Source organism: Spermophilus citellus, assembly GCF_964194105.1.
Source record: "Spermophilus citellus genome assembly, chromosome: 6".
Lineage (NCBI taxonomy): Eukaryota > Metazoa > Chordata > Mammalia > Rodentia > Sciuridae > Spermophilus > Spermophilus citellus.
In genome coordinates, this window is record NC_138187.1 from 158,847,375 (window position 1) to 158,869,613 (window position 22,239).

General features: G+C 38.3%; 1 protein-coding gene across 3 annotated transcripts; it reads left to right on the forward strand.

The window, feature by feature from the left end:
- Nucleotides 1-85: 85 nt before the first annotated feature.
- CENPL (centromere protein L) lies at nt 86-11,238 on the forward strand. Of its 3 annotated transcripts, none has more exons than XM_081298912.1 (5): nt 86-462; nt 2,274-2,462; nt 4,244-4,495; nt 8,159-8,701; nt 10,392-11,238. In XM_081298912.1, exons 2-5 carry the CDS (start codon nt 2,277-2,279, stop codon nt 10,461-10,463), a joined length of 1,053 nt encoding a protein of 350 aa, XP_081155038.1. In that variant the 5' UTR covers nt 86-462; nt 2,274-2,276; the 3' UTR covers nt 10,464-11,238. The 3 variants fall into 3 exon arrangements, with proteins under 3 accessions (XP_081155038.1, XP_081155040.1, XP_081155039.1); XM_081298913.1 differs by lacking the exon at nt 86-462 and adding an exon at nt 487-899; XM_081298914.1 differs by lacking the exon at nt 8,159-8,701 and having other exon boundaries at nt 89-462.
- The last annotated feature ends 11,001 nt before the right edge of the window (nt 11,239-22,239 follow it).

Sequence of the window (22,239 nt, forward strand, 5' to 3'; positions counted from 1 at the left end):
CAGCGCCGCGCACCGGCCTTGACCTCAGTTAAAATGGCGACCTGGGTTACTTCACTGTCTTGAAATAGGAGGGGCGCCAGGGAGGCTTCCTGCGTGGGACCGCAGAGCGAGTCGGGAGATGATTTTAAACTGTGAAGGGCGCTGAGAGCCGAGCTGCCGCTTCTGGCCGTGGGCTCTCAGATCTGGCTCTACCCCAGGAGGGCTCGGGTGGAGAGCAAGTGGTCTCCTGTCTCTTGCCGACCCCCTCCGGCTAGGAGCGAGCGGCGGCCTCCTAGCTGGGCTCCTTGGCGTCCGGGGGAGCTCGCTCGCGGAGCGCCGGCGGCACTCGGGCCTCTCCCTCAGCTGTCATTTTGGCGGCTTTTTCACTTCAGGAGGTTTCAGCCTCGACCAAGTTCCGGAGCCGGATTGAAGAATGACTCGTGCACGCGGAATGGGTGACAGCGTCAGCACTGCACTTTATTGGTGAGCTGCTTTGTGTTGGTCCAGGACTGGCCGTGAACTTGGCTGTGGCCTGTGTCTTTAAGCACAGACGTGCTTCGCCCTACGTGGTCGACACTCCGCCGCGCTCGGGCTTCGGAGCTGTTGGCCTTAGGGACTGGTGGGGTGTACCCAAGTGATTAAGCCCCTTTCTGCACGGACTACCTACAGGACCGACAACTCGGGGTGTCCTGGTTTGCTACCATGAATTTTAAATGGTACTTACAAATTATCATTTAAATGTAGTAATCCTGCGTCCGGGCAAGGGTGCGCACACCTGTAATCCCAGCTTTTCCGGAGGCTGAGGCCGGCCAGCCTCGGCAATTTAGCGAGACCAAAAAACAAACAACAACAACGGGGGTGTAGCTCGGTGGTAGAGATCCCTGGGTTCAATCCCTAGTACCGCAAAAATAATTAAAACTGTAAGTATAACCTCATTTGTGAAAAACTCTTTTGAAAGACTAACAGCACAGTAGTTGGGAGTAATTATAACTTCATTCCTTTCAGTGGAAATGGTATGTTCATGTTGGAGCTCTATGGAATACTTACGTTCGATTAAACCAATACTTGGTTAACAATTAAAGTGCACTTCAGCTTTGTATTAGGGCAGTCATGCAAGAGAATTATAAAGCACTATTTCAGTCAAAGCAGCTTAGACTTGCTGGGGAGACAAGAAATTCACACCAAGAAAATAAATGAACAGGGCCCAAAATGAGTGGTTCAGACTTGGTGAGGAGAGCTGTGTGGCTGCTGTATCTCCAAAGATTTTACAGAACATTCTTGAAGAATTTTGCTGGACTCCTTTGGAAATGAGATATCTATCTCTCTCTCTCTCTCTCTCTCTCTCTCTCTCTCTCAGAATTTTGCTGGACTTCTTTGGAAATGAGATCTCTCTCTCTCTCTCTCTCTCTCTCTCTCACACACACACACACACACACACACCCACACACACACACCCACCCATCCACCCACCCACACCTTCCAGGAATGAGCCACAATACAGATAGAATCTCATAATGTAGGCATTTCAGGGGCAAGAGATTTGGAAAAACCCTCTTGTTTGAATTTTCGAACAGGAATTTTTGCAAAAAAAAAAAAAAATTTCAAACAGAATTTGAAAGGAGGTCACATTCAAACATGGTCTTAAAGGAGGTGGAATAGGAAATGTCAGTTCAGACAGGTGATATAGTTGATAGGCAGAAACATGAAGATATGAATATATTTATGTCCTAGGTTGGAGAGGAGAAAAAGGAGAAGCTGAATTTCGACAGACTTAAATATCTGGCAGAGGAGTTTAGGATTTATATTGTCATGAGGTTTTTGCTCTGATAACTAACAATAGAGTGCCATTTTTGGAAAAATGTTTCACTCTTAGGGACTCTTGGTTGTGGTTATAAAAATATAGCCCAGCTCATGATTTGGGAATGCATGACAAAGGCTGTTGAAGGAAGAATTTGATAGAATGTGCTGAATGACTACTTGTGAAAGAGTGGAGGTGGGGGACTGTAAGCATTTAAGTTCTCCTAGAAAATTGATAGGAATTTGAAAGTGGGCCAGTTAGCTTTTGGAAGGAAGGAGTTGAATTTAATTTTGAACATACTGTTTGTGGTCTCTATAAAGTATTCATAAATATGGCTATAGCCAATGAGAAGTGTAGCACTTCATGAAAAAGTTGAAGAAGGGGAAGGAAAGAAAGAATTATTTTATAGTGGGTAGAGGAATCTGTGGAACTATGAATATGAGTTAATCTTTTAGTGTTTAGAATTCTGTCTTATTATTATTATTTTTTTATGTAGACCATGGATCCTTATGTTGCATCAGAATCAACTCCTGAATTGACTCCTAGACAAAGTACATCCTCAGGTCTTAAAGATTACCTTATAGGTGCCACCCCTCTGCAAAAACGATTGGAGTCAGTTAGGAAGAAGACTTCATTTGTCCCAACCCCGCCTCAAAGGAAAATTCCCCAGTGTTCACAATTGCAGGTATGCTTTGTGTTCTTTAAAAGAAAAGAAAATATATATATATATATATATATGTTGTAGATGGACACAATATCTTTATTTATTTATTTATTTATTTTTATGTGGTCTGAGGATTGAACCAGTACCTCACACATGCAAGGCAGGCGATCTACCATTGAACTACTGCCCCAGCCCATGTGGATTAATAAATAATTGAGACTATTTGAGCAAAACATTTCAATTTTTGTTACTGTTTATAATATCTTCTTAACCCTTCACTAATAAAATAAATGAGAAACAGTTAAATAATTTTATAGTATTAGCACTATATTCTTTTATCTCCTTAATCTGGATCATTTCCACAGTATTTTTCTTTGTATTTTTTTATTTCTTTGTTGTATGATAACATTTTTTTAAAAAAGTACAATCTTTTCTCCCCTTTTTAAATAGAATACTGCTCATTTTGTATTTGTCTGATGTTTGCTTGTGATGAGAATGAAGTCATATTCTTTGTTGGAGCACTGCATAGGTGCTGTTGTGACCTTCATTGTAGCTGTTTTTATCAGTGTTGATGCCTGGTATCTCTTGGGATAGGAGTCAAGTTTTGCATTTTCGTAACAACTTTCTTAAAGAAAAATTACTGATGCTGGTAATGAAAGTGATAGCTTTTAGCCAGAAAATGGAAATTTTATATGAAGATTGGAATGCCCTATTCTGTGCTTCTTTACCTTTACAATAATTTTGCCATGTATTTTGATAACTATTAAAAAAAAGTATAATTGTTTCAATAAATGTTCTATCCAGAAGAAATACTTTTTTCTCAAGTAAAGTTTTAAAAAATAGATGGAGCTGTGAGACAATACTAGAAAGCATGGACTTTTCTGGGGAAAACAGACAATAAAAATCAGACAGTATTTTATTGTCACTCAGTAATTAAGTGCTGTGAAGAAAAATAAAGCAGATATATAAAAATATATATCTATAATATATATATATCTTTATATAAAAAGATCTTTATATATCTTTTTATATAAAGATATAGAGTGACAAAGTTGGAGTGGGTACAGGTGCTACTTTAGTGGAGTAGCCTCTTGGGTGGCATATTGGGAAGAGATCAGAATGAAGTGAAGGAACAAGCCATTCGAACTCCTGGGAAAGAGCATTCTAGAAGGGAATGTTTGTGGGAAGCCATTTCTGACACGTGATTGGGTGGCTCCCGTTAAGGGTCTGAGGCGCTCTGACTGTGTCGGAGCTTTCCCGGCCCTTTCCTGATGAGAGAGCCCATCCGTGTGGGGGTGTGCCTGACCACTGACCCTGGGGGCCCAATCACTGACCCTGACCTTGGAGTGCAGCCCCCCCTCAACCTTCATTGGATGAAATTCTCCCCTAAATCTCTTGTTCCCCAATAAAAGGCTACTCCCAGGCGTGTTCAAACTCTCTCTCCTGCTAGCCCAGAGTAATCCTTGCTGCCCTGCTGGGCGGCTAGAGGAGGGAACCAGAGAGGGGAGCCGTCTGGGACCTGGCAATATAAATAAGGTAACTGAGTCTGTGTGTTTTATTTCGATCTCATCTAGCTAACTTTATGCCTAGAACCTCATTAATGAAACCATTGCGCAGGCCGCATGGTGGAAATGTTCAGCGAAGTTCGAAGATCTATAAAAAATCTTGCAAACCCCACTTTAGTTTGATCTTTGGGAATGCAAAAATTTGGGCCTCAGTTATAGATTTGTATAAATACTTAAATCCTTTGATTCTTTCTTACTAATGTTTGTTAATTTTTAACCTTTTTTCTTCTTTTTTAGGAAGATATTGATTCTCAGAAGGTTGCTTTCCTCCTGCATAAGCAATGGACTTTATATAGTGTAACTCCCTTATATAAATTCTCCTATAATAATCTTAAAGAGTATTCTAAACTTCTGAATGCATTTATTGCTGCTGAAAAGCAAAAAGGACTTGCTGTGGAAGTGGGAGAAGACTTCAACATTAAAGTGATTTTCTCTACTCTCCTGGGAATGAAAGGAACACAAAGGGACCCCGAAGCATTTCTTGTCCAAGTATAGTATATAAACAATTCTTGTTTCCTAAGGCAAAATGATCTACATTTTGTTTTTATTTTGTTCTTTTTAAAAATTTTGCAGTGCTGGGGATTGAACCCAGGGCCTTTCACATACTAGGCAAACTTTTTACCACTGAGCTACATCCCCAGCCATTTTTTAAAATTGTGAGACAGGGTTTCACTAAGTTTCGCAGGCTGGCCTTAAACTTGTTATCCCCCTCTCTCAGCCTCCCAAGTAGTTCGAATTACTATGCACTACTATGGCCAGCAGCATTTTCTTGGTTTGGAAATAGTGGTATTTTTACTGTTTTTTAAGTTCCTAAGCTTGTGATTTTTTAACGTATTTTATGTGTTATTTTACCAAAGTGTAATAATTAGATTATGGCCAATGTAAATTTTTTTAACATATGTGTGTATGTGTAAAATTATGTTAATTTTATAAAACTTTGAAAATATGTAAAAGTACAAAGAAAGTTAATGATCATAGTTAAGCTGGTGCATGCTTGTAATCCCAGCAACCTCAGGAGGCTAAAGCAGGAGGATCATAAATTTGAGGTCAGCCTTAGCAACTTAGTGAGACCCTGTCTCAAAATAAAAAAATGAAAAGGTCTGGAGCTATAACCCAGTTGTAGAGTGCCCCTGGGTTCAATCTTTTGTACCAAAAAGAAAAAAAGAAAAAATTTTTTAAAAATCACAGTTAAAATTTATGGCATTTTTACCAATCAACATTGTAGATGATTATAGATTTTATATATATATATATATATATACATATATATATATATATGTGTGTGTGTGTGTGTGTGTGTGTGTGTGTGTATAATTCTCTGACTTTTATTAGGATTCAATTCCTAAAAGTAGAATTTTAGTAAAGTATATAACATTCCATATAGTGATATATCATGCCATGTTACTCTTAGAAATGTAATATTTTAGAAAGGTGGCATATAATGGCCTGTGCCTATAATCCCAGCAGCTCAGAAGGCTGAGGCAAGAGGATCACAAGTTCAAAGACAGCCTCATCAACTTAGTGAGGTCCTAAGCAACTTAGTGAGACCCTGTCTCAAAATGAAAAGGGCTGGGATGTGGCTCAGTGGTTAAGTACCCATGGGTTTAATCCCCACCCCCAAGTAAGGCTATCTTTTGATGAATTTAAAAAAAGACCACAGATTTATTTTGTTATTTGTAATAAAGTCTCTTCTGAATATATTAATCTTAATCACTAATAAGAAAATGAAATCCTCAAGCAATTAACAAGACTGGATTTATTTATTTATGTAAATCAAAGGTCAGCAAAGCATGGTCTGACCTGCTCTTTGTTTTATAAATAAGGTTTTATTGGAATGTAGCTTCTTTCATATGCTATGTCTTATGTATGTGTGGCTACTTTGGGGCTGTGATAGCGGAGTTAAATAGTTGCAACAGAAACCACATGAACTGCAAACCTTAAAATATTTATTATATGTCCATTTACAGAAAAAGTTTGCTAACTCCTGGTATAGGTCATGGTATTGGCAAAGATCTCAAAGTGTTTGAGGGTTAGGTTCCATTGTTTATAGCATAAATCCTGAGTTAACAGTGGATTAAAAATGATAGGCTCATTGTCTTCCTGAAAAGAAAGGGTAAATGAAGACACACTGTCCAAGGCTGGCATGACGCTTGATGATGAGGTCATTAACAACCCAGACTCCTTTCATTTTTCTTCTCTACCATCTGTAGTGGATGACTTCCATTCTAAAGGTCACCTTATGGTCCAGGGTGGCTCCTGGAGCTATAAACATTATATTTAAGTTTCAGGCAGGAGGTAGAAGGAAGATGAGAGTGACAAACAGGAAACCCAGAAATGTGAATCTTGCTGAGATTCAGCAACTTCTGCTTACATCCTAGTTGGAAAAGAAGCTGGAAAAATTTTCTTTTTTAGTGGGCACTTTGCAACTTTAAGTAAAGGGACTATTTTATTGCAGAAGGAAAAGTGGATACCAGGTAGTCAGCAGTCTTTGTCAAGTAAAATAGCTGATGTCAAAGACGTTTTGTGACTTGTATATCATAAAGATGTTCTCATGAGGATTAGAAATGATATAAATTCCTAGTACAGTGTTCTGATAGTTTTCAAAGTAAATTTCAGGTTTTTTTTTTTTTAATTTTATTAGTTGTAGATGGATACAATACCTTTATTTTATTTATTTATTTTTTTAATGTGGTACTGAGGATTGAACCCAGTGCTTCGTACATGTTAGGCAAGCACTCCGTACATGTTAGGCAAGCACTCTACCACTGAGCTACAACTCCAGTCCTGTAAATTTCATTTCTTGACAAGGTTATAGGACTCTTAAGTTATGAAAGTCTGATAAATATAGCATATCTGAGCTTCAAGGTATGCAAAAGTCTTTCATAATTTCTTAAATAAAAAGGAGGACTATGGTAAAAAGAAACTGCTCCAACAATCTTCTCTAATGGCTGTGATCTTAACCTTGGCTTGGTCAATATTTAAACAAATCTTGAAGGTATTTATCATGTTACACAGTTTGAGGGATTAGTCAGTAAGCTGGGAATATGATCAAGGTCCTCAACAATCTGAATGGATTGGTACAATGGGCTAAATTGAAAGAGCTTAAAATTTTAGTAGAAGTAAGTTTATACCTCAGTCTAAGCTGGGGGAGATTTACCTATTTACAGCAAAATTGAATATGTAGGGCTAATTTTATAAAACTGTCTACTAAAAGTCAGAAAACTATAATCTAAGATTACACCAATAGAAGTGTAATATAGATCAAAGATGATGATAGTCTTGTAATCAGATCTTTTTTTAAATAATCATGTTAACTTATGAATGACTCATGCATAAGAATTTCAGAAAAGAGTGTCCAGAATAGTAAGATAATGTGAGTCTATTTAGGAAAAGTGGTTGAAGAAACTGGTTATGAGCCAGGCTTGGTGACTCATGCCTATAATCCCAGCAACTTGGGAGGCTGAGGCAGAAGGATGTTTTGGACTAGCCTCAGCAACTTAGATCCTGCCTCAAAATAAAATTAAAAAGAACTGGGGATGTTGCTCAGTGGTAAAGTGCCCCAGTTCCCCATTCCTGCACTACTCTCACAAAAGAAAATGTATATGTTGAACTTGGCAGTATATGTGGTAGAGATCATGAAATAGTTGAAGGGCTTTTCCTGTGGAGGAGAGATTAAATTTTATTTATTTTACATGCGTATAAAGAAAACAAGTCCATTCGGTGGAAACTATGGGGCTTGATGTATGGAATTGCATTTTAAGTTGATGGAAGGAGTTGCCTTAGAAAATGTTGGTATCTTCCCCAGTGGGAGAATTCCACATGTTGAATTTGGTGACCTTACAGTCCCTTCTAAAGTTGAGATTTTTTTTTTTTCAAGATACTGTACCTAATTATTCTATGTAGGTATCTCTTTTTTTTGCATTTTCATTGCACCAAGATCTTGCCATATGACATACCTCTATAAAATACTAGAAGAAGAGTCCATTATTTTTATAAACCCTAATAATGACTAGCAAAACTATTCCTTTTTTGTCTTTTGAACAATATGTCATTTTATTTCTAATGTGCTAATTAATTTTGGGAAGATGTAATTTAGGAGCAAATGTACTTTTGAACTTAATGAATTTGTTTTACTTTTACTTTCCCTTGTAGATTTTGTCAAAATCTCAAATGCCATCTGAGAACAGAGAAGGTAAAGTGTTATGGACTGGTTGGTTCTGCTGTGTATTTGGAGATAATCTCCTGGAGACTGTTTCACAAGATTTCACTTGTCTACCCTTATTCCTTGCAAATGGAGCAGAGTCTAATACAGCCATAATTGGAACTTGGTTTCAGAAGACTTTTGACTGTTATTTCAGTCCTTTAGCAATCAGTGCATTTAATCTTTCCTGGATGGCTGCTATGTGGACTGCATGTCAAATGGACTGCTATATGGCTACTACTGAATTTCTTTGGTCTGTTCCCTGTAGTCCTCAAAGTCTGGACATTTCTTATGCAATTCATCCAGAGGATGCAAAAGCTCTGTGGGACAGTGTCCACAAAACACCTGGGGAAGTTACCCAGGAGGAAGTTGACTTATTTATGGACTGCCTTTATTCACATTTCCATAGGCATTTCAAAATTCATTTATCAGCCACAAGATTGGTCCGTGTTTCAACATCTGTAGCTTCTGCACATACTGATGGAAAAGTAAAGGTTAGTTTGAACAAATCTGGTTAAGTAATTTTTTTCTTATTATTGCCAGTTTTCAACATGCATGGTGACTTGATCATCACATTGAAGAAAAACATTTGAATGTATGCCAACTGAAGATAATAGAGAGACTTTATTTTATGCTTTATAAATGATTTATCAAAGTCTTCAGCCTTGTTTGTGCAGCCCTATAATGGAAGAACATTATACATGTATACTATAGACTTGGATAATAATTTAAATTATTATTCTGTAATAATATGAGTTATAATTCTTTCAAAATTGTTTCTTATCAAATTTTGAAATAATTATGAAAGTTATAGAAGATTTCATGTTAGAAATTTATAGCCAGAAACACAGAAAAAGGTATCATCTTTATATTTTAGGCTTTTCTATCCCCATTGGAAAGGACTAATAGACACATTGTTTTACTCTCTTGAAGTGCTTATTACAAGAAATATCAGAAATAGTTAGTCCAGGACTGGGGTTTGGCGCAGCGATAAAGCACTTGCCCAACACATTGGAGGCCCTGGGTTCAATCCTCAGCACCACATAAAAATACATAAATAAAGCTATCCTGTCCAACTACAACTAAAAGATAAATATTAAAAAAAAAGAAATAGAGTTAGTCCCTAAAGCATATTTGAAAACAGAGCTATGTTATGCTCTCAGTGAATATTTCCTATGGTCTTGTTATTGTGTTAGGAGATTTTTTTGTTTCTTTTTTAAATTGATACATATTTATGGGAGTACAGTATGATAATTTATGACATATGTACAATGTTAGTGATCTAATCACAGTAATTAGCATTTCCATTCTCTTCATTTATCCTTTCTATGTGTGGGAACCTTCAGACTCTTCTAGTATTTTAAAATATATATTAAGTAGTTGTAGACTATAATTACCTCATAGTGCTACAGAACACCAAAATCAGTTCCTCCTATCTGATTATATTTTGGTACTTATTATCTAATCTGTCCCCTCTTACCTCTACCCTTCCTCGCTTCTAGTGACCACTGTACTGTTTTTATATGAGGTGAACTTTTTTAGCTTCCACAAAATGGAAAGCTTATATTTGTCTAGAGGACCTTAACTGTGTGTATGTGTATGTATATGTTTTATTGGGGATTGAACCCAAGGGTACTCTGCTCCATTCCCAGCCCTTTTATTTTTTATTTTTGAGATAGGGTCTTGCTAAGTTGCTCAGCATGTGCCACTGTGCCTGGCTGGCCTTTAACATTTGCCTCAGCCTCCTGAGTAGTTGGGATTACAAGTGTCCACCACTGTGCCTCAGCTGGGTGTTTTTATCCACATTTTATTTTAAAACAAGAAAACAGGTCAAGGTGAGTTTAAGTGATACATGGAAGATAGCTTAGTAAGGAGAGAAGTCAAGATTTGAACTCTCTTAGGTTCCAAGAGCACAGTTTTCTATAAATTATCTTTTTCAGAATGGAGGCTACAATGTAATGGAAGCTGGGAAATAATTTTGAGGAGAAGAGATCAGCATTAAAAAGGAAAGAAATAGAAGATATAAAAATGATAGTGTATTGAATGTGCCAAATTCAATGAACTAAATCCAGAAATTAGACCAGTGTAACACTGATCACTCAAATATCAAACTGCCCTGCTATAATATTATTCTAATTTTAAATTTCTTTCTTTCTTTTCTTTTCTTTTTTTTCTTTTTTACAGATTCTGTGTCATAAATACCTTATTGGTGTGTTGGCATATTTGACAGAACTGGCAATTTTTCAAATTGAATGAGTGAACAATAAGTTACGGATCATCTACTCTTTTCTCACTAATTATTTGGTTAGTTGCTACGCTGAAAGGGTCTGCAAGAGAGGTGGGTATGTATCTCTGCCTCTTCTTTCCTCACAGTAGCTTTGGAGTTCCCCAGATGAAAGCCAAGGAGGATTTAGAAGAACAAGGACTCGGCACTGGGTGAACCACAGCCACGCGCTTGTACTGGTCATGATGATCTCAGATGCCTATGCCTAGGAGCAATGCCGTGTTGTTAATTTCTTGGTTATCTTTTTAAAAAATGTTTTTCATATCAAACTTTTAGAATTCAAATGTGATATCTAATATTGGGTATTTTTGATTTAGATCTTTAAAACCTTTAATCCCTTTAAAGCATTTTAGACTTGCAGTCAAAGAATTTTCATCTTCTAAAGACATTTTGCTAGCATTGTTTTGCTGTAGAGAACTGGCCATCAAAATCCTCTCAAAAATTCTGGCTGGGTATGATGGCATATGCCTGTAATCCCAGCAGCTTGGGAGGCTGAGGCAGGTTCAAAGCCAGCTTTAGCAATTTAGTGAGGCCCTATCTCAAAATAAAAAATGAAAAGTGCTGGGGATGTGGCTCAGTGGTTAAACACCCCTGGGTTTGATCCCTAGTACCAAAAACAAACAAAAAACCCTCTCAAAAGGAAAATAAAGATTAATAGACTTTTTAAAAGCCACTAATATGCTTCTGATTTTAATATTGTTCAATTCTTATAACAGTGTTAAATTAAATATTTACTTTTAAAATGAAGTAGTGTGTTTCTCAGTGTCTTTGTTTTTTGTTGTGCGTTTATTTCCTTATGTTTTCAAAAACCATTGGAAGAGCCAGCTGTGGTGGCACATGTCTGTGATCCCAGCCGGCAGAGGCAGCAGGGAGGCAGAGACAGGATCATAGTTTGAGGAAAACTTGGGCAATTTAGTGAGACCTTTTCTCAAAACAAAGAAATAAGGCCTGGGGATGTAACTCAATGGTAGAACATCCCTAAATTCAATCCCTAGTATTGTAGAACAAGCAACAATGAAAAGGTAAACCAAAATAACTAATAAATGTGTTTACAGATGAAAGGAAAGAACTGAGTAGAGGAGACACTAACAGAAGTTAAGACTTCCCTGAACGTGCTTTGGTTATAGTTTATAATCATATGAGTGTTTTATATAATTATGAAATAAGGGCTGGGGATGTTGCTCAGAAGTAGAGTGCTTGCCTAGCATACTTGAGGCCCTGAGTTCAATCCCCAATACTGCAAATATTAAGTCAATAAATTATGAAACAATATTATATCAAAACAGAAAATACAAGATAATACTCCCCTTCCCGCTGTGGTACTGGGGATTTATCCCAGGGGAGGCTCTACCATTATGCTACAACAACAACCTTCTTTTATTTTTAGAGACATGGTTTTGCTAAGTTGCTAAGGCTGGCCTTGAACTTGTGATCCTCCTGCCTCAGCCCAGCAAGTTGCTGGGATTATACAGGTGTGCTCCACCATGCCTCATTGTTCCTGTTTCCTTCTAAGGATTTTATAGTTTTAATTCTTACATTTAGGTCTGATTCCCTTTGGGATAACTTTTATTTTATTTAGTGTGAGGTAGAGGTTCAGATTCATCCTTTTGTATATCGACATTCAGTTGTTCTAGCACCATCTGTTGAAAAAACTATTGTCATTAAAAAATAAATTGGTTTTAGATGTTTGGGTTTCTTTCTGAACTTTGAATTCTATTTCACTGATCTATATGACTGTGCTTGTGCCAGAATCACAGTTTTGATTACTGTAGCATTGTAGTGAGTTTTAAAACCATGAATTGTGAGTCTTCCAACTTCAACTTTTTTTTTTTTTTTTTCATGGTTGTTCTGACTCTTCTGGGTCTTTTCCATAAGAATTTTAGAATCAGAGCTGGGACTGTGGCTCAGTGGTAGAGCACTCGCCTAGTATGCCTGAGGCACTGGGTTCATCCTCAGTAGTTTTTTCATTGAATTCCTTAGGATTTTCTATGTATAAATTCAGCTTGTTCTATGAATAAAGGCAGTCTTACTTTTTAATTTTCAATATTTCTTTTTCTTTCCAAATTCCCTCAAAGTTCAATGGTGAATGAAGTTGGGAGGAGGTACATTTTTATCTTCTTCCTGATCTAAGTGCGAAAGGATTGAGTCTTTTTTTTAACTATTAAATATAATGTTAACTGTATCTTTTTTCATAGATGCTTTTATCAAGTTAAGGAAATTCCCTTTGCTAGTTGATTGAGGGTTTTTATTCTAACCTTGTCAAAATGTTTTTACCAAAAAAAAAAAAAAATCATCCATTGAGATGTTTTATGGTTTATGTTTTCTTTTGCTCAGAATCATATATTGCTAGCTCTCTACTGGGCAGGCCAGGAAGCAATGAATATTAGCGGTGAGCATTACTGATGCTCAGACTGTGGTCTTTAAGTATTTCCCTCTAAAGGGGTGTGTGTGGGGTGTGTGTGTGTGTGTGTGTGTGTGTGTGTATGAGTGTGTGTAGTCCTGGGGATTGAACCCAGTACTGTCGACATGCTAGGCAAATGCTAAAGCACACTATAACACTGAGCTACATCTCCAGCCCATAAGATTTCTTAAAGTCTATTTCAGGTTTGGGACAAGAAATGTGGAATATATTTTATGTATCAAGAAGCAAGGTAGCGGGCTGGGGATGTGGCTCAAGCGGTAGCGCGCTCACCTGGCATGCGTGCGGCCCTGGTTCGATCCTCAGCACCACATACCAACAAAGATGTTGTGTCCGCCGAGAACTAAAAAATAAAAATATTAAAAAAAAAAAAAAAAGAAGCAAGGTAGCTATCAATTTAAAGTTGTGTCAAGGATAGATTCCAACATGATTATCAAAAAGATAATTTTCAAATGCTGAGTATGTAAAAATTGAGCTCATACTAATAATAAATGCCATCTTATAAACTCATGCTTTACCTTTGGGGGTTGCTATGGAATAACGTCTGAAAATTGGTAAGTTGAAGGGGTTTTTGTCTTTTAAATACATTATATTTCAAGATAAATGATTAAGGAAAGTTTTTCTTTATAGAGGTATTTCAGCCAATTAATGTAAATGAATGACCAAAACTTCCACTGAAATAATGTGTCTAAGCATCAATCATTATTAATCTGTGAAAATCAGTAGGTCAGAGTTGATGGGGTGTTGAGAGCCATAGCCAAAGGGGCCCCAGCAAACTTCCAGCTGCCAGCAAACTTCCAGCTGCCGGCTGATGATTGGTTCACAGCGGCCCCAGCAACATCTAGCTGATTGGCTCCTCTGCGGTGATGTTCATTGGGCTGTTTCCCCGCCCTTCAGACTGCAAAGCTGATGATTGGCTCACAGCGGCCCCAGCAACATCTAGCTGATTGGCTCCTCTGCGGTGATTATCATTGGGCTGTTTCCCTGCCCTTCAGACTGCCAGCTGATGATTGGCTCACAGCAGCCCCAGCAACATCTAGCTGACTGGCTCCTCTGTGGTGATGTTCATTGGGCTGTTTCCCTGCCCTTTCAGACCACGGAGCTGCTCATTGGGGGACTTCTTTGGCTCCGCCCACGTGACCCAGCCAATCGGCCTCAAGAGCAGGAGGATTGTGGGAGGTGGTGAGGCTTGTGTGGGTGAGAGGCTTGTGGGAAGCCGGTGGTGGCAGTTGGGCTCTGAGGGTTTTTCCTGAGGAGCTGTTTTGCTTGGCCTGAGTGGTTCTAAAAATAAAGTTAGTTTCTTTTGACAAGTGGCTCCTGAATTGTGCCCAGCCAGACTGCGGCATTTGGTGGCTTGCACGGGGAGTGACTGAGGTTGCCTGTCCCTGGAGATGAGTGAGACGGAAGAAAAACCGCTCACATCTGAGGAAAAACTATTTGCGTCTGAGGAACAGATAGGGAGAAAGGACGGTTGGACATTTCAGGAGGATAGAAAGGTTGATATAATGATTTTGTATGGTTCCATTTTTATTTCATTCTGTCTCGGTTTTGTTTGGTGTTATCTTGTTGGGTTGTATTATAGTAGAAATACGGGATCAGCAATTAGTAAAAAACAAACCGAAAGACTGTTAAGTATAATTGTTAGAGGAAGGAGGCATCGCAGTAAAATCAAGAACAGTCAGGGCATACATTGATACAATACAAAAATGTAGCCCATGGCTTTTTAAGGAGGAGTTGTTAGATATATCACAATGGAACCATCATGGTGAAGATTTAAGAAGAATAGAAAAGAAAAGCCCAGGAACTCTGCCAGTTGGCACATTGACATTGTGGGCGTTGGTATCTGGTTTGCTTAGTCCAAAGCCTTCAGTTCAGACAAAGGTAGAGGAAGGAGAAGACATATTGATTCAAGTAAAAGAGAAGGTCTCTCAAACTAGTCAGACAGAGGAAGAAAGTGTAAAGCAGAAAAAGCGATCAGGAGAAAAGTTACAACAGGAGACTGCTACTAACACCTTTCTATCTCCAGAGGACGTAAATGTCCAACTAACAAGGCCACCTCCATATGCTGGGAAGCCCCCAACCCCCGTAGTTGATAGATGGGATCCTGAGACAGGACCTAAAAGATCAGCATGCTCTCTATTTGAACAGCCAGGAGGGCAGCAAATTCACCATGTTTTAGATTTCAAAACAGTGAAGCAGCTAAAAGAGGCTGTAACAACCTATGGTCCCCAAGCACCTTTCACTGTAAGCATGGTCGAATCCATTACCAACTTGAACATGACGCCAGCAGATTGGGCTAATATGTGTAAAGCTGTGCTAAATGGAGGTCAATACCTGTTATGGAAGGTTGCCAATGAGGAATTTTGCAAGGAGACGGCTAGGCGAAATGCAGCAGCTGGTTATCCTCAGAGAAATCTAGATATGTTGTTAGGAAAGGGACCTTATGAGGATCAGCAGCAACAAATTGCATATGATCCTGGCGTATACGCACAAATTGCTGTAGAGGCGGTTAGGGCGTGGAAGACTTTACAAGGACATGGAGGTTTACAAGGTCAATTATCTAAGATAATACAAGGATCTAATGAATCTTACGCTGAATTTGTAGATAGGCTTATTCAAATAGCTACCAGAATTTTTGGGAATACAGAACAAGCAATGCCATTAATAAAACAACTGGCTTATGACCAAGCAAATCATTGGTGCAGAGAGGTCATTAGACCATGGAAACAGGAAGATTTAAACACATATATTAAATTATGTAGAGACCTTAATGAACAAGAGCAAGTCATGGCAGCTGCAGTAAAACAGGCTTTAGATGCCAGAGACATTAATGAACAAGGGCAAATTGTGGCAGCTGCAGTAAAACAGGCTTTATATGCCAGGCCAAGAACATGCTACAATGGTCAACAAACAGGTCATTTTAAAAGGAATTGCCCCATAGGAGGAGGGTTTAACAAAACTAAGTATCAAAGGAGTAGAATACCGGGTATTTGCCCATGATGCCGTAGAGGGAGACATTGGGCTAATGAATGCTGTTCTCAAACCACCATAGAGGGTACTCCATTACATTGGGCTAATGAATGCCGTTCTCAAACCACCATAGAGGGTACTCCATTATCAAAAAACGAACAAGGACAAGGTGTTTATCCACAATATCGTGGACAAAGGCATCGGGCTCCGTTGCCAAAAAATGGACAGGGGGCCCCAATGCTCTGGGGCCCCAAACTACAAATATACGGAGCACTGGAGGAACCCAGCAACCCCATCAGGCTAGTGCCCAGGACACATTGTCCATCAGATCCCTCATCAGACAAACCAGAGGGAGCGCAGGGTTGGACATCTGCGCCTCCGCCAGATCAGTACTAACTCCAGAGATGGGAGTTCAAATCATTTCCACAGGGGTAAAAGGACCTCTTCCCAAAGGAACAGTAGGCTTATTATTGGGACGCAGCTCTTCTACTCTAAAAGGAGTTTTGATAAGTCCTGGGGTAATTGATCCCGATTATAAAGGTGGAATAAAAATTATAGCCAGTTCTCCAAAGGGTATATCAGTAATTTCACCAGGAGATAGAATAGCACAGTTACTAATAATACCAAGCCTACATGATAAATTTTCCAGTCATGCTGTAGAAAGAGGTTCCAAGGGATTAGGCTCCACAGGTGTAGATTGGGCTATGCTTTCTTTAAATTTAGATTCTCGCCCCATGCTAAAACTAAATATTCAAGGACATGAATTTAATGGGCTACTGGATACAGGTGCAGAACTTAGCATCATCTCTCGTCAAGAATGGCCAAAACATTGGCCATTACAACAAGCCACTCAAACGCTTCGAGGCCTAGGAGTGGCGACTAATCCCCATAGAAGTGCAATGGTATTAGATTGGAAGGATCCTGAAGGATGTGAAGGAACTATATAGCCATATGTATTGGATCATCTTCCCGTAAATTTATGGGGACGAGATGTCTTAGATCAATTAGGTTTGACATTAGCAAATAATATCAACCAAAATGCACCCACTATTATGGCTAGACAAGGTTTTAGGAAAGGAAAAAGATTAGAAAAACAAGAACAAGGTATAGCAGCACCAATACAAATAGATCAAGGAACAGACAGACATGGGTTGGATTTTCAGAAAGGGCCACTGAGACAATAAAAATTACATGGAAATCAGAAAGACCAGTATGGGTTCCTCAGTGGCCCTTGACTAAAGAAAAGATACAAGTAGCCCATGATCTGGTCAAACAACAATTAGCGGAAGGACATATACAACTTTCTGTATCTCCCCATAATACTCCCATTTTTGTCATCAAAAAGAAATCTGGTAAATGGAGATTATTGCAAGATTTAAGAGCCATTAATAATGAAATGGTCATTATGGGACCTGCTCAATCAAGGATTCCTCAATTGTCTGCTTTGCCAAAAACTTGGTATGTTTTAGTTATAGATATTAAAGATTGTTTTTTTTTCAATTCCAATTCATCCTGAGGATAGTCCACGTTTTGCATTTACTATCCCTGCACTGAGTCATGAAGGTCCTGATCAGAGATATGAATGGAAAGTACTCCCTCAAGGGATGGCTAACAGCCCAACTATGTGTCAAATTTATGTTAACAAAGTAATCCAGCCACTTAGAAATCAAAATCCTGAACTACAAATATTTCACTATATGGATGATGTATTATTAGCACACAAAGCTAAAAACACATTGCTAGAATGTTATGCCACACTTACAAACTTATTAAAAAATTATAATCTAGAGATAGCAATAGATAAAGTACAATTAAATTTTCCAATTAATTATTTAGGAGTTCTATTATCCTCAACCATGGTCCGTCCACCAAAAATTCAAATACGAGTAGATCAACTCAAATCACTTAATGACTTTCAAAAGTTATTAGGAGACATAAATTGGATAAGGCCTTATCTAGGTATTCCAACAGGAGAATTGGGACCTTTATTTGATATCCTAAAAGGTCCAACAGATCCAAATTCACCCCGAATGTTAACGCCTGAAGCAAGAAAGGCATTAAAAATCAACATATATGGAAAATATGCATTTGGATAGAATTGATATAAGTTTGCCTTTATTATTTATTGTACTACCAACAAAAAATATTCCTACAGGAGTATTTTGGCAAGAAGGTCCATTATTATGGATACATTTATCTTATTCTCCTAACACTATTCTTACTAGGTATCCTGAGGCTGTAGGACAATTAATACTCAAAGGAATAAAAACAGCAAAGGGAGTATTTGGAATTTCTCCCATTAAAATTATTACTCCATATACTATGAATCAAATTGATGAATTAGCTAATGAGTTAAATACTTGGGCAATAATCATGTGCAAATCTAATGTTTCATTTGATAACCACTTACCATCTAATCCTTTATTGTCTTTTTGGTCATTGCATCCTGTAATTTTTCCAAAAATGACAAGAAAAACACCTATCATGAATGCTCCAAATATATTCACTGATGGGTCAAATAATGGTACAGCAGCAATAGTTATACCTGATCAAACTTTTACATTTTTAGTACCCAAACAATCAGCTCAAAACATTAAGCTCAAAATTAGAGCTTAATTCAGTATTACAAGCTTTTGTGATGTTTAAAGATTCTGTATTTAATTTATTTTCTGATAGTCAGTATATAGTTAATACTATAGTATCCCTTGAAGATGCTGGTAGGATTTCCCCTTCTTCTACTGTTTTCTCTTTGTTTTCCACTATACAAAGTTTAATCTGGGACAGAAAAGATCCATTCTTTATAGGACATATCAGGGCACATACAGGATTGCCTGGAGCCCTTAGTTTGGGCAATGATTTAGCAGATAAAACTACACATGACATACATATTTTCTCTACACTAGAAGAAGCTATAAATTTTCATAAAAGGTTCCATGTCAATGCTAATACTTTACAAAAGCGTTTTAAAATAACTAAAGAACAAGCTAGACAAATAATAAAAGCATGTCAAAATTGTGTGACCTTTTTATCACAAGTTAATCTTGGAGTCAATCCTAGAGGATTGATACCTAACCATATTTGGCAGATGGACGTCACACATTTGCCAGAATTTGGAAAATTAAAATATTTGCATGTTACAGTTAATACTTCTTCTGGATTTTTGATGGGCTCCCTTCATGCCGGAGAAAAAACTAAAGATGTTATATCTTATTGCTTACAAAATTTTGCCACTGTGGGCATTCCAAAACAGTTAAAAACAGATAATGCCCCTGGTTATACTTCTACCTCTTTTAAACAATTTTGCTCATCATTTGGCATTACTCATATAACAGGAATCCCATGCAGTTCACAGGGACAAGGCATAGTTGAAAGAGCTCATCAAACTATTAAAATGTACTTATTAAAGCAAAAAGACAGAATTGGGAAGGGGTATATATTCCCCAAAGATAAACTTAAAATAACCCTTTTTACTCTAAACTTTTTAAATTTGGATTCATCAGGACTTAGTGCTGCAGAAAGGCATATGTGTCCAAAAAATGTACATAAGCCTAAGGTACTTTGGAAAGATATTCTAACAGGACAATGGAAAGGTTCTGACCCAGTAATTGTCTGGAGTCAGGGGTCTGTTTGTGTGTTTCCACAGGAAGAACAACAGCCGATTTGGATTCCAGAGAGATTAACCAAAGTCCTGACCCAGTGATTGTCTGGAGTCGGGGGCCTGTTTGTGTGTTTCCACAGGGAGAACAGCAGCTGATTTGGATTCCAGAGAGATTAACTAAAGCGATTTCTACAGACCAAAAAGAAGATGATTTGGCTCAAATCCATAACAGCTGATATCCAAAACTCCAGTTTGGCTATTCTTACATCTGCAACAGAACCAGGATGCCTTTTTCAATATCTATTTTATTATTGCCCTTTCCCATATCATGAAGTTCTATTTTGTTTTTTGAGCTCATACAGACCTAGGTTAATATTTTGCTGATCAGTTCTATTTTTTTGACTATAGAGTTTTTAAACATTGCAATGGAGGTTTCACCTGTAAAAAGTTATAAGGTCTTTACTATTATGTTATGTGTTATATGTATTATGTGTGAACACTTGTGTTTTGTGTTATATGTTTGAATGTACGTATGTCCATATATCATATATGATGAGCGCTCATGAAAAAATGGATCCAAATTTTTTTTTATTCACGTGATTTAAATGGTTTAATTTAAATTGGGTAAATAACTGTTAAGGATTGTTTTAATATGTAAATAAAAAAGAAGGTTAACAGATCTGTTTGTTTACTTTCACCTTTCCTTTTCATTATATTTAATAATTCTCTTCAAGATAATGTAAATTGTTTTTTTTAAGAGAGTGAGAGAGGAGAGAGAGTGAGAGAGAGAGAGAGAGAGAGAGAATTTTTAATATTTATTTTTTAGTTCTCGGCGGACACAACGTCTTTGTTGGTATGTGGTGCTGAGGATCGAACCCGGGCCGCAGGCATGCCAGGCGAGCGCGCTACCGCTTGAGCCACATCCCCAGCCCCAATAATGTAAATTGTTAAGAAAATTGTTTTCTTTTAGTGCCTTCTGGAATGTTACATAATTTTTTCTTTAGCCATTATTGCCAGAATTCCTATCTTCATCCCAGTGCCGGTAAAGACAAAGATAAAACTAATCTACATTTTCTGCAATAGCCATCACTGAACTGCTTGCAGAACTTGCCTAAACTATGTGTCACTTGTATGCATTGTGAACTCACTTGTATGCATTGTGAACTATCTGTTGGTGCAGTGACTTGTGGTAGTGTTGGAGTATTTTTGCTGATGATGTCATTGCTGGTACAATTTTTCCAACAAGAGCCTCAATTGGCTTGGTGTATCTTCCTCCCTTCTGCTTGTCATGACAAAGACCTCTCCACAGGTGTGGCTGTATACTGGACCCGTAGTCAATGACAGGTAAGATCCAATTACAATGGTACCAACCTAAGACAGGAGGCTGATGCCCTGAGGTCAGCTCATCCGAAGACGGGTAAGGACCATATGTAGTATTGGACAACCTAAGGCAGGCACGGTCCCTAAGCCACATGCTTGTTGTTTAAACAGAGAGGGGGAGATGTTGAGAGCCACAGCCAAAGGGGCCCCAGCAAACTTCCAGCTGCCAGCAAACTTCCAGCTGCCGGCTGATGATTGGTTCACAGCGGCCCCAGCAACATCTAGCTGATTGGCTCCTCTGCGGTGATGTTCATTGGGCTGTTTCCCCGCCCTTCAGACTGCAAAGCTGATGATTGGCTCACAGCGGCCCCAGCAACATCTAGCTGATTGGCTCCTCTGCGGTGATGTTCATTGGGCTGTTTCCCCGCCCTTCAGACTGCAAAGCTGATGATTGGCTCACAGCGGCCCCAGCAACATCTAGCTGATTGGCTCCTCTGCGGTGATGTTCATTGGGCTGTTTCCCTGCCCTTTCAGACCACGGAGCTGCTCATTGGGGGACTTCTTTGGCTCCGCCCACGTGACCCAGCCAATCGGCCTCAAGAGCAGGAGGATTGTGGGAGGTGGTGAGGCTTGTGTGGGTGAGAGGCTTGTGGGAAGCCGGTGGTGGCAGTTGGGCTCTGAGGGTTTTCCTGAGGAGCTGTTTTGCTTGGCCTGAGTGGTTCTAACAATAAAGTTAGTTTCTTTTGACAAGTGGCTCCTGAATTGTGCCCAGCCAGACTGCGGCAATGGGGTACTTTATAATAGATACAGCTGGTAGCACCTGAACACACTGCTCAAGCTCAGTACCTCTAACAGGGACTGTCCAGATAACATGTTCTGATTGATGCAATGAGAGAATACCTATGAACTAGTTCTATAAGTATTTTTTTAAGAGAGAATATTTATTTATTTATTTATTTTTTATTTTTTTTTTTTTTGAGAGAGAGAGAGAGAATTTTAATATTTATTTTTTAGTTTTTGGCGGACACAACATCTTTGTATGTGGTGCTGAGGATCGAACCCGGGCTGCACGCATGCCAGGCGAGCGCGCTACAGCTTCAAACACATCCCCAGCCCCTTTTTTTTTTACTTTTGAATAGCAAAACCTAGTTTATTTATTTTTATTTTTAATTATTTTATTATTATTTTTATTTTTTATTATTATCATATTTCATACAATTGATTCAAGCGGATTATGAACTCCCATTTTTACCCCGTATACATATTGCAGAATCACATCGGTTACACATCCTCTTTTTTACATACTGCCATACTAGTGTATGTTGTATTCTGCTGTCTTTCCTATCCTGTACTATCCCCGCTCCCAGAGAGAGAAATTTTAAATATTTATTTATTCAGTTTTTGGTGGACACAACATCTTTATTTTATTTTTATGTGATGC